The 13500-nt window shown below is 37.7% G+C and overlaps 1 protein-coding gene across 6 annotated transcripts; it reads left to right on the plus strand.

Moving 5' to 3' along the window:
• Positions 1-924: 924 nt before the first annotated feature.
• Positions 925-12779, plus strand: pnoca (prepronociceptin a). Of its 6 annotated transcripts, none has more exons than XM_042413636.1 (4): positions 925-1005; positions 1230-1363; positions 9148-9281; positions 10984-12779. In XM_042413636.1, the coding sequence occupies exons 3-4, from the start codon at positions 9162-9164 to the stop codon at positions 11599-11601; spliced, it is 738 nt and encodes a 245-aa protein (XP_042269570.1). In that variant the 5' UTR covers positions 925-1005; positions 1230-1363; positions 9148-9161; the 3' UTR covers positions 11602-12779. The 6 variants fall into 6 exon arrangements, with proteins under 6 accessions (XP_042269570.1, XP_042269593.1, XP_042269584.1 ...); XM_042413650.1 differs by having other exon boundaries at positions 975-1024; XM_042413659.1 differs by lacking the exon at positions 1230-1363 and having other exon boundaries at positions 942-1005.
• Positions 12780-13500: the final 721 nt, after the last annotated feature.

Consider the following 13500-nt stretch of genomic DNA (forward strand, 5'->3'; position numbering starts at 1 on the left):
GTGGAGTTAATCCAAGGATACAATGTTCCTAACACAGCAGGGTCCCTATCCATCGCTTTGTGCTGGGAGGCACTTCTTCATGTCTTCTTGCTGCCCTCAGTGTGCTCCTCTTTTTCTCTCTGTTTCAAAGGAGAACTGACTCCTGTCAGATGCAATGTGCTCATTTCAATTCTGGGGGCAGCGATACATGATTGTTTTTCTGTTGCTGATTACTCGATTGGTTGATGGCTCAGGAAAAGTATCAGAGCAGAAAGGCTGTAACCTTTTATCAGCCTCCTTGATTGAGTGCCTTGTAATCTTAGTAATCTAGGAAATGAAATATTTGGAGGCCATACTGGAAGTCGTGATAAGTGTCGGTGTCAGATAAAATGTATATACCTACTACCTGTTTTTGACACAAGGATGTATTAAGAGTGCTGGATACAGCACATTGAGTACCAGTTGTGGCAATAGTGGTCAACCATCGTACTGTAACAAAAAAATAATACTTTACCTCATAAGTGACCATAATAAAAAGAGAAATATGAATTAATTATTGCTCACTATATTATGAATTTAAACTTAAAAGATTTAATGTTTGTAAGACTTTTCCAGAGTCTAGCAAAGCTAATTCTTATATGTGTGACATTATAGTGTATGGGGCAGGCAGACACGGCAAGCTAAATAGCTAACTATTATGAGCAACTGCTCATGTCAGCACAGCAAATGACTGCAAAGCCACCACTGCTGACAGCTGCAGCTAAATAAATTCAAATGTTAACCCTAATGCAACTGATTAAGCTAATTTAAAAGGAGCTATACACAGTTTGTTTATATCTGTGCTCACATGTTGATGAATTGCTCCAAATACATAACAGTGTAAAATAAAATAATTTAGGCTTTTTTAATGATGTGACTACTTTTTCTATTTCTCCTTTTATGTGAGTTCAGTAAAGCGATGTGCAGTGCACTGCACAACTCAGGGGTAAAACAGGAAGAGACTGAACGTTTTGGTAAATGCACTTGGTGAGAAACTTTTAATTAAGTGAGTGTGTGTCATCTTGGAGTTCAGCATCCTGTTCTTATAATATCCTTAGTTTGACAGTTATATTCCACAATGTCATCTTTGATGAGGTTTAAAGGGCTTCAGTGGCTAAGATGCATATGAATGCTAACAAAATTATGCTAACAATCATTATTGTATGTTGGTTAAATGACAAGGATGTTTTCTATTTTTTTGAGTACCATAGATACCCATTGATCTTATATGGATAGAAGACCCCAGTATCATATTTGAGATTTCCAGAAAAAACAGCAAATATAAATGATTTATGGAGAACTTTGAGAACCCAAAGCTAATAGAAGAAAAGCTAACCAGGAACTGGTAAGTTACTTTGGCGCTCTTTATTCAGACCAATATTTTTGTCCTAACAGAGGTAATTTCTCTATAACATAAAGGTTTTATTGAGATGTTATGTTGTAAAATGCCTGTACAGAACATCTGTAAAATTTAGAAAAATGTAACTGTTTTAAAGTTGTTTTATGCAAGGGTGTTATGGCAGAACATGATCACAGTTCCTAAGGTACTACTGGACTGTTAGCATTAGCATAAATTCTTATTATACAGCGTTACCATAAATTATAGCCCACACTATATTACGCTATAATATGTCGATGTAATTTATTTTTATTCATTCACACAATTTTTTCTTTTTTTCTCAAAAAAATTAGTATCAAAGCTTTTTAAAAATGTCCCAATGCCATGAGTTTAATTTGGTTTAGCTGCACAGTAAGATAGAAATACAAAGAGGAAAAACAAGATAAACAAATAAACATCCAATTTGCACAGATGGGATAGAAAAGTAAAAAATGACGAGTGCAACACCTCATCTCAAAACATAAACAAAAAATTGATATGAAAATTAATATGAAATGAGTCTTATATGACCCCTGCGTAAGTGAGCACATCTCCTGATCATTTATCGACCTTAAGTGATTAGATACACTGAGAAAGGAAATTGATTTGGCTTAGCGTGTCTGCCTGTAATGGCTTCAGCATGCAATCCACTGCCACATCACACCACAGTCAGACAGGCAACATCCTGTAAAAGCACTAAAGGTTTCTGCTGAAGATTTCTCCTGGCTGGAGATATGTCAAAACGCCCACTCTGTGGACTCATCTGTGAGCATCTGTGAGTTGGCATGACCTCTGACCACCTATGGAGGAAAAAAGACCACAATCATAAGAAATCATGTTCTTACAGATGTACTATTACTGCATGGGAATATTTTTGATCGTCTCTTACAATGAATCCATGCAATAAATCAATCAGTCACTCATAATCAGTCCAGACAGAAAAAATTATAAAGATATTAGATGATGGATAGAAATGAGGCAGATGGTGCTCTAGTATCGAGGCAATTCCCAAAACAAGTTGATTTACACTGATAACAAGTGAAATAAGCACTGTTAAAACTGAGTCTATTTGTCTTGTTCACCAAATAGAATTTAGATGATTGTGGTACAAATGTGATACAAATTGTACTTTAAGTATCAATAGTAAAAGGACTCAGTCTACAGACAAAATCTGACTGATATTTTATTGTATATTACATAATTAGATTATTAATATTTATATATTAATAAATGTAACAGTGTGTGAGTAGGATTTGTTAACAAAACCATCTGAGAGGTTTAGAGAGAAAAATCTCTTTTTGGTGGAACTGCTATCTGACATCAGAAACATGTCATGAAACCCCAATACTGCTTTTGGTACCACTGATTTAATATTTAAGAATCTGTCGTATTTTATAAACTTATCATGTGTTTTCAATGTAAAATCTCATTCTCAAAGGTAACTTGTAATTTTGGCTGTCAGGTAAATATAGTAGAGTAAGAAGTACAATACTTCCCTCTGAATTGTAGTGGAGTATAAAGGAGCATAAAATGGAAGTACCTTAAAATTGAACGTAAAGGTCCAATGTGTATCATTAGTGGCGTCTAGTGGTCAGGTTGCTGATTGCAACCAACTGAATACCCCCCCCCCTTCCAAGTGTGCAGGAGAACCTATGGTGGCGGCGAAACTCACGAAAAACACAAAAATCCCTCCAGGGGTCATTCTAAGCTAACGAAAACACAATGATTCTTATTTTCAGGTGATTATACACTAATGAAAACATACTTAAGAATATTATATTCCATTACTGCCAAGTCCGTTCAGTTAGATGCCACTAAATTCTACACACTGCACCTTTAAGTTCAGTAAATGTACTTAGTTACTTTCCACCATTTATGACCATGAAGTTCAATGTTCCTGGTTGGAATCTGACTGGAGAACTATTGCTTATCTAATAAAAGCATTAAAAAGTTAGTTCAAGAATTTAGTTGATTTAGTGTAGTCTTTGTGTCCTTGTGAATTCTGGTAGTAGTAACTGTAGTAGTAGCAGCAGTAGTTTTTGTCTTGTTCTATATGAGTGAAAGACAAAGAGTGAGCGTGATGAAGAGTAGACAGAGAGAGGGGAGAGAAAGAGCATGAGTGGGCGAGAATGAGACTTAAAGATGCAGACTAAGTGTTAGTCTTAGAAGAAGGTGAGCAGTAACGACAGCCATGTAGATATTTTACGTAGGTAGTGACAGAGACGATTCATTTATGGATTTGATACTTTTAGTCAAACTGATAATATAGATCAAACCGGTAATATAGATTTACTGTCTTGAAATGTGTCAAGTCAATGACCATTCTGCCATTTTGCCAGTTAGCTATCAATATTGAAACAAAGAGAACAATGTATTCTGAGTGGGCCAGAGACAAGTTGTCAATCAAAGTGACTTTTCTGACAGATAAAGTAGTCTGCAATCTGGCTCCAGGCTGAAGACTAAATAACATTTAATTACCTGTCAAACTGACTCATCAACCAACAAAGCCAACACAGTGAATACACTCTAATTATTCAATGTTTGATTTGATTTCTTTAATATCCTGGTTCTCTCTCCTTTATGGGTTGGAAGCCATTGTTCTTAAATTTAATTTGAACCTATCATATTTAAAGCTGCAGGTTTGTTTTAGCACAGAAAATCTCTAAATCATTAAAAACTTTGAACTCTAGGTATGCACATTCAGTATGAAACTAAAGTTATTTTTTTCATCATCTTGATTATCTGATGCATCAAGGTTTATTTTAATATTCAAACATTATGGACAGGGTTTAAACTACATTGCACTTTTAGCTTGTTTAGTTTTAGTGAGAGACCCTGTCTTATAATTTGATGCAAACACCGTAACTTGGATTCAAATTAGAGGAAGGTAAACTACACTAAGACCTCAAGATGTGATCTTCATAATTTGCATTAAAAAAATGCAGTTCCTTTTTTTTGTTTTTTTTCATTGTTCTTGGAACTACAGCGTGTTCAATTGTCTGGTATCATAAAGAAACCACCCACGCAGTGAGGAGTTACAGCTGAGGTACATGGTGTACTGCGCTGAATATGACAATATTGTGCTTATTACATTTAAGTTACAGAATCATCTGCAGTTCAGCTTTTAAAAATAAAGGCAAACTCCAAGACCTAGGCACACTGCTGCTCCGCTCAACCACGCGTGAATAATCCGGCTTTAAGTTGCTCTTCGGGCTGGAAGTAATTTATTTTAAACTTCCTATTCTTGATGAGAAAAGGGCAATAATGAAGAAAAATAATTGAAACAGTTGATAACAGTGTGAGGTAGTTTGACAATTTCTGAGTTGTGTGTTACTGGATGACGAGCAGAGCTTACTGTTGGACATTTCTCATTCATGGTTGACTGGATGTGCTTTTTAATCAACAACTTGACGATGGTCGTGATGTTTAGTGCTTTTTTCCATTTAACCAGGCAACAACTTGCTGGACTTAGTTATCCACACTTTTACAGAACATGGATGTCACCTCGTACTAAAGCTTTTCAGTGTTCATTGCTCCTTTGCTAACCCTGAATTGCAACTTGAATTAGATGTTTTTCAGGTGGCAGAACAAGTCAAATGGCACAACATCTGCTCGTGAACTCACATGTTAACTCATAAGAGGTTGCGTCTGGATGAAAGATACTATTAAGATTCTGCTATTATAGAAGAATCTCTGTGGACAGGGGTTTTCCTTTCATATGAAAGATGGTCTGATTCATCATTGACTGCACTGTAAGACCTCCATCAGCAGCGCCCCAGTACAGCACCAGACAGTAATGACTTAATTAACTGGTTTATTTAGTGGTTAATCAGTTAATTAAAAGCAGAGTAATTGGGTTTTAAGGGCTCTCAAGAGAACCTGGCAGACGTTAATATAAGACCACAGAAAAGATCAGTCATTTGTGAAGTGAAGCACAATTTTTACAGTGCTATTAACAACACAAAGTGCCTTACAGACAACAAAAGACATTGAAGGGACTGTGTATCTGTGTGTGAATGTCTGCATGTGCACATACAGAATCTAATCTGTACAATCCTGAGTGAGACTTGAGTCACTGCATTCATTCAATGATGCTATAATATGAAGTCAGAGACAAATTTATTTTCAAAATACAAAAGAGAATTAAAGGGCGGGTCCGTTATTTTTTTGAGTTTTTCAGGTTTTCATGTCATTCGGTAGCTAAACATTAGTGTTCCATATGCATGATGATGTTGCTACGTATAAACCCGCCTAGCTAGCAGCCACAGAGACAGACTAAGCACCCACTGTTGCTACTGCTCAAAGTTTAAAAAATAAACTCCTCCCACCAGTAAACAGCTCTGGATCAGAGCAGAGTCCGGTGTGACTCGTGGGTGTTATTCGTTACTCTGCTCCCAGCTCTCTCCTCCAGAGCTCCTGGCACTCAGCAACTGTCTGTCCGTCCACTTTATAAACATCTCACAAACTCAGACTCAGTTCTGCGACATTCAGCTAACGGCTGAGTGGGCGTTTCAATTTGAAAAACCCAGAAGGGAACACAGGTGGAGTTGTCCTTTAAGAAGTTGACTACTCCTTACCTTCAAGCATAGAACTGGGATCCTCTCTAAACCTCAGATGACAGCTGTCAAAATTTATTCTTTGGCTCATGTTTATTCATTTTTCATAGTTAAGATTATGATAAAAAAACATCATCCTCAGAGGAGCTTATAAACATTTAATGTGACACTTACCTAAACTTGGTATTTTTTAGCCACGCTAGTGGCTAGCGGCTAGCGGATAGTGGACTCTTTTCCAGCTTTAACATCATATGGGATGGATGGTAGAGACGGAAAAAGATATTTATTTTTAGCATTTACGTCACAGGACAACTGATGACGGTTATGATTACAGTGTTGGCGAAGTGAGGGTTGAAAACTGTGTATTGATAATTTAACACCAAATCTGGTAAATGTGTGTTTATCTCCATGAATGACAGACTTTGGCTGACGTGAGGCATCCCATTTGCTTAACTTTTAGGCACTTCTGTATTATGAAGCACCAAGTCGGATATATAGCAGCTTTCAGGAAAAATCTGAGTTTCCTGGTTGTAACTATGACTTGGATGTTCATATGAACCCTGTTTTCGAGTCCGAATCTCATAATTACAACAACTCCGATACGACATGAACACAGCATGAGTCTTGTTAGAATAACATAATGGTTTAATAGTATGAAGGTGGGTTTGTAAGAATTTAAATTCCCTTCACTTGTTTCTAAATTAAGGATACATGACACACCCACATATGCATGCATCCTCAGTAGAAAATCATGTGTTATCCTTAATGATGGCATCTAATTGTTGGAGAATGAGATGCATTTTAGACAAATGAACACACCCAAGCTGTTTGTCTAAATCCACTGCCGTCTGCCAATCTCGTCCCGCCCTTAACTGACCTACAATATTCCTGCCTAAATGGCTTCTCTGCTCTTTTGTCCTTCACTGACAAACATTCTTTCCTACTATACCAAAAAAATTGATAAGACTTGACATGCACTTTTATTGTTTGCACACTAGAGTGATTAATTTCGCAGAGTTGCTGTTTTATGGGTAGTTAGAGACTGGAATGAACTGTTGTACAATTACACTTTTATCAGTTTTTAATTACTCTGAATAAATTACACATTTTCTAAGACTTTATAAAATAGTGTTTGATTGAAGATAAATTAGTATTACTTGCTGTCAGTTTGATAGATAATGACAACCTACAGCTTAAACAGCAGTGTAGTGTTGTGTGTGTGAAAGTGAGTGTGTCTACCAATGTGGGCATACACAATGTGTACATTAGGCATGTGTGAATGTGTGTATTTGTATGTGTGTGTGTGTGTGTGTGTGTGTTCTGTGTAGGTCTGTGTGTATGAATGTCTGAATGCTGTGTATGTTTTGTGCATGTGAGTTTGAGTGAATGTGCTTGCTTGTGTGTGTGTGTGTGTGTGTGTGTGATACGCCAGCCACAAACAATGATTCAGTTTGTTGCCAGAGGCATTAATTGAGGCATCAATTAAAGGAGTTAACGAGTTTGTTTAATGAGATGAAAACTGGTTGTGTTTCTGACGTCAGACTCCTCAGACTGGGCTGTTCCTCCCAGAATAAGGTCAAACAATTTTCTTTCTCTCCTTTTACATTCTCTAAGTCATTCTCCATATTTAGTTTTTCCAAATGTAGGATCCTGGTATAGTGCATGATGGTTCACCAGTATAGCTTATACGGACACTTGAATTGAATTAAGCCATTTTTAATGTTCCCAGTTCCATCTGTCCTTTTCCAGTTTATGACAAGTCAAAATGTCTCGTGTGAAAGAGGTCTATCGTCTGTCATGTCCCTCCAGTTCTCATTATAGTGTCAGAAGTCTACAAGCCTGTGAATGCAGATCATTCACCTGGCACATGGCATTTTAATGAGTGACTGGGCAAAGTTCTTGTAATAACATAATGATAATTTAATGTGACCTTCAGTTCACAGTAGCAGATAATGTGGACTTTAAACGCTATTTTTACGGTGAATGCTAATATAAAACATGATTGGCTATGCACTATCATTCTTTGGGTCTTTGTCTGTTGTTACATAATTCACTGACTAGTAGTTGACCAGTGGTTGTGTGTCTGTTACAGACTTTTAAGATATTTTCCAACATTTTGAGAGATGAGCTTGTTTGCTTCCTTACCTGAAGTACGATGAGAAGTTTATGGTTGCTCTTGGGTGTGTTTGCTCTCTAACAATGAGCAGCCTGATACTGTGGCTTAACGAACAGATTAAGAGTGCTTGTTACTGGCCAGCAACAGCTGTGCCCAATAACCATGTAGCATCTCAGAAGTCCTGCCCTCATAGTGAAGTTATCTGCTTCCTACACTTTCTCAAGGTGATTCTTGGATGTATTGGTGGCTTGCTAGCTAAGAAAATACAACATGTATAAAATTCAGAGCTGTTGAAATGCATATTTTTCATCTTTCAGTCGAGACTAACCCTTTCCTCCTGCTTCCAGTCTTTGTGCTAAGCTAGCTCTAAACATATGTATCCTTGACTAATGATAAACAAGTTAACAGTTCTTACTACTTTTGTGTGTCAAAAGACAAAAGTCCTCACTCGAAATTAGGTGTAATACTCAAGAAAAAATGCAAACCACAATGTACTTTACTTTTGAGTCAGCCATGTTTTTTTCATCGGTGGGAGCTAACAGGTCTAGAAAGAGTCTTAAAAGAAGTTCAACATTTTGTAGAGATTGTAGGAAAGAAGAAATAGTCCAGCACATATCCCCTGTAAAATATCAAATTGTTGTTTCAATGCTAAGGTTTTTGTACAGATTAAGCAACCAAGATACAACATGTTGATTAGTGAGCTTTAGAGGTGCTGGTAGGTGGATTTTATTACCAGTCTCCAGTCTTTGTGCTAAACTAACTGAAGCTGGTGGGTCCAACAGCATATTTACAACATATTCCCATAAAATCTGTACATTCATACAGAACTATCATTTTCATAATTGTAAAATTGTAAATTGTACACATTTTAAGTGTTTATACAGCAATCAGTCAAGGCATTGAATAGAAGTTGACACATTACTGAATTTAAAGTTGAAAACCTATAAATAAAGTGCTGTCCTAACATACTGACATAAACAGGCAAATATTACTGCACTGTTGGAAGAAAAGAGAATTTGCATGATGTTAGCAAACTGTTGCATTCAAATGCTACATTTGCTCTGTCCTGTGTTGTGCAGCAGACGGTGGGACCATGAAGACTGTGGTGGCTCTGCTGCTGCTCTGTCTGTGTGATCCTGGACAGAGTGACTGCCAGGCAGACTGCCTGTCCTGCAGCAACATCCTGCCCAAACAGCTCAGTTTCAACACCATGGTGAGGAGTGCACACTGACACACAAACACACACACATACACACACTGGAGACTGCAAGAGGGCCGCAGCCATCCAAAAAGAGGCCTCCACTGGTGTTACAGCTGTGTCACAGTTAAACAAATTCAGATTTCGCATCAATTTACTGCCACACAGGATGATTGCAATGGCAAAAAGGGCATTTTGATGCTGTAGTGGCCCTTAACAATCAAGTGGTTATTGTAGTTTGGGCATAGACACAGGTGGGATATTTTCTCAGTACACTGAAACTAGCAAGCCTCTCCATCTGGGCAAAACTGGACTACACTTATACACAAATAAACAAACTCACACAAACACAATCTCTCCACGAGGGTTCTTTAAATTTGTTGATAAAATGATTGGAAACCCCGCATCACCCCACCTTGCTGCATTTGTCCCATCCTCCCTCCATCTCCCTCACTGTCTCTGACTCAACAAATTACCCTTTTGGCATTTGAGTTTTAATTTGTTGTGGCTAATTGATTCCTGGGGATAGATGTGTGTTTTTCCAGTCAGTGCTTATGTCTGTTGGTTGTTGTTCTCTGGTTAATGACATGCCTTCTTCTCAGACATTTCAGCAGGGAGCACAGTGGAAGACATTTAAGTGCACATGGCTTAAAACTCTGAACTGTTGGTTTTAGACACTTAGGATAGTCACATTTTGACTTCTAATGAGTGGGGGAAATTGGGATTTTTTTGTCTTGTAAGATTGCTGAAAGACTTTCATGGAAAGTGTCATTGTTTAGTGGAGGCACCTTAATACATGCAATCTACAATTGTAGCAAACATTAACATTATACAGAAATCTTCTTTATAATCTCTGCCTTCTTGGCTTATTATTATTCTCTGTTCTCCTTCCTGGCTGGAAGGCATTTTACACAACAGAGCCTCAATTATAATAAGCATTTTTGGAAACATTAGATAATGTGCTCATAAGCAATGTGGTATTTTATGCATACTGTAGACGCCACACACACACACACACACACGCCCACTGAACCATTGTAGTAGAAGATATAGGTGATTAAGGATGGAAATGTAAAAAATCTAATCAATCTCATTCTGTCATATTGATTTTTGTATTTTCCGTGTTAAGACTCTGGCTTTTAAGGACTTTTCACTTAAACGACACTTTCGAAACAAATGAGATGCTTTGAATAACACTGCAACATAGCTATGTTTAAAATACATATGGTATACACAAAATCTGGAATTTTGTCAATTTGTCAAACACAGGTGTAACCGATAGTATTAAGAAACGTCTGTTTGTGTGTGGTCCTCTGGTATGGGTTATTGGAACCTATATGGAACAATTATTAATCAATGTCATCAGTGAAATGATTAATACAACCAGATTAAATTATGGGGAAAGAAATTTCAGGTATGCTAAATGATAATCTCTAGGGGTTTATTTTAAAAAGTCTGTTAACCCATATCATAAAAAACATTATAATACTCTGATGTTATCAACCCATGCAGATTTGGTTTGGTTTGTAATATCAACCTCTGAGACTTTCTTACTCCCATATCCAATAATAATAATCAAGTAGTAGTTATTCACTGTTAGAAATGACTTGTTGAGACAGATGACCAGAAACTTGGATACTGTTAGAATCATATAAATGTACTCATTGACGAATTAAGAAAGGAAATGACGGTGATCTCTTGTCTTTGTCTCTGTCAGGTGTGTCTCATTGAGTGTGAAGGCAACATTTCCCCAGCTTTCTCCTGGGACTTCTGCCGTAAGGCGTTATTGTCGCCAATTTCCTCCCTTGGTGGTAACATAAGGAAAAGATCCCAGGAGGAGGTGGAAGCCCTGTTTCCTGAGGAGGAGGAGCAGATGGAGGGAGTTCTGTTGCAGCCCATTGCACTGCAGAGGTTTGATCACGTGGCCCGGGCACTCAGGGTGGACGACAGGGATCTGGGTGGCAAGGGCAGCCAGCTGAACACTGCCTACAATTCCCAGAATGCCCTGTCCCTTGAGAATGAGTATGATGAGGAGGCTGGGCAGGAAGAAGGGGATGCTGATGTGGCAGTGAGAGGACAGGATGATGTAGGGCTGAGTGTCTCCAAGAGGTTTGGCGGCTTCGTCAAAGGGAGGCACGGCTACAAGAAGCTGATGTCTCCAGGAAGATCGTACCAGAAGAGGTATGGTGGTTTCATCGGCATTCGGAAGTCGGCCCGCAAGTGGAACAACCAAAAACGTTTCAGTGAATTTCTGAAGCAGTATCTGGGGATGAGCACTCGGGCCACTGAGTTCAACAGCGTGTCAGAGGACCTCACTCAACAGAATGAAGTTTAGCAGAGTGAACCTTTGAGCCACTACCATAAAACTATTTCCTGTATTTTCACTGATCTTGTTTTGTATTTAAATCACCAACATGTCAAACTTAAACCAGTGTCACCAAAAATGCCCCTTTAAATCCAAGCAACTACAGAGTCCTTACCAAAAAGTGAAAATTAAGGCCATTATCTCAGACCCCCATTGAAGCCCTTTTTGTTCCAAGACATAAGTGATTAGTCTCGGGCTTAACCTTCCAAAGAAGTTACTAGAAATTCTGTCCCCCCCTGAAAACAGCTTTGTCCGAACTGTGAAACTCTATAATCCCTGGCATCTTCCATGCCTGTTGTCCAGCTCTTGGCACCCTGAATCATTCAAATTTCCCATTCAGTGCCCCTTGTGGAGATGTACCAGTTAAAAGATCATGTTTCATATGAATAGCTGCCCAAACATGAGCTCATGAGCTTTGAAGCTTTAAATCCATTGGAGTCTTAGAGTGGTTTGGAGCAAAATACATTTTTTATTTTATGGTTTTATGTACTGTTGTTTTTGACCTCATGTTTAATACAGTATATTTTTTATTTCTGTGATGGGTTATGTGTAAAAAGTGCTAAATCTTTTTACATGGATGCCTCCGGCAGGGGAAGGGTCCAGAGGTAACCTGTTATCTAGATGGACCACGTTCTTTACTCTACAACCATTTTGTGGAAAATCCTGACTTCAGTCTCTGTTAAAGGACAATATCAATGTTTTTTTGTGTTTTAGCATTAGGGTAATGTCAGCAGTAATTTGAAGTATGCTCTATGTGATTTATGGTAAATGAATGCAAAAACACTGCTAAAAGTCATTCATTTATCACTGTGCCAAAACACACCTGAGACAGGGCTACTGAAGCAGGTTTAATTAAAAGCTCTCTCCTTCAGTCTGGTGTCATGGCAAACTGAAACACTACACACAACACTCAATATCCATGTGTATATGCTACTGATCTGTCTGCCAAACTGATGTTATGTACAAGTGAGCATCATCTCTGACTGGCTCTTGTGTGCCGACGCCAGATTGCTATATGCACAAACAGTGTTTGGTATTTTTCTTTAAACTGTAATGGTGTAAAACGTCTTTTGTGTAAATAGCTGAATTTAAACATGTCAATAAAAATAGTTTACTATTTCCTCTGTGGCTTGTCATGCAGCAACTGATTCTGTGTCTTGAGGTGATTTGTTCTTAGTATTATAGCCAGAGACCAGTGGGTTACAGTAATGTCTTTACCGTTTCCAGTTACTTTTACATTTATATAGACACTCTGATCAGGTTGTGTAAAATTCTTTTGGCTGGTGTTTGCCCTTACATTAAGTCATTCAGTAGTTATACATGTTAATAAATTATCATAGTATCTCAATTTCGAACAAGCCATCAAGTCTGCAGTTGTGAATTATGTTAATAAGTTAATAAATGTATTTTGGTACATATGCACACTATAGCTCTTTTCCAGTTAGTCAAGAGTCAATTGGGCTCTGAAGTCTACCTGATGAAAAGACACAATGCAGAATGTGTGTACAGTAAAGTACATTAATTAGAAATTGACAGAGAAGGTTGTGCCATTTGAAAAGTGGAGAAATATTCATTTTTGAATAAGAAAATAATGGGAAAATTAAATTTGTGCCCTGGTCAGAATTGCCTGTTTATAGCAGAAAAGAGAAAGTAATGTGTTTATTAGCTCTGCATGATAAGGCTTCATGAAAACACTGCAGCAGAAGTTGACTGGCTTACAGACTCTGTGTGAGATCTTTCTATATTTGACAGACATCAAGAATTACTTTCAATAAGAAGTAATGTTTCTTATTTTTTTGAGCCTTGAGGTAGATTCCAACAAAGGAACTGGTTTATCCCTCAACATTTCATTAAAACACTGCAACTAAT

This window comes from Thunnus maccoyii, chromosome 1, assembly GCF_910596095.1.
Source record: "Thunnus maccoyii chromosome 1, fThuMac1.1, whole genome shotgun sequence".
Classification (NCBI taxonomy): Eukaryota; Metazoa; Chordata; class Actinopteri; order Scombriformes; family Scombridae; genus Thunnus; species Thunnus maccoyii.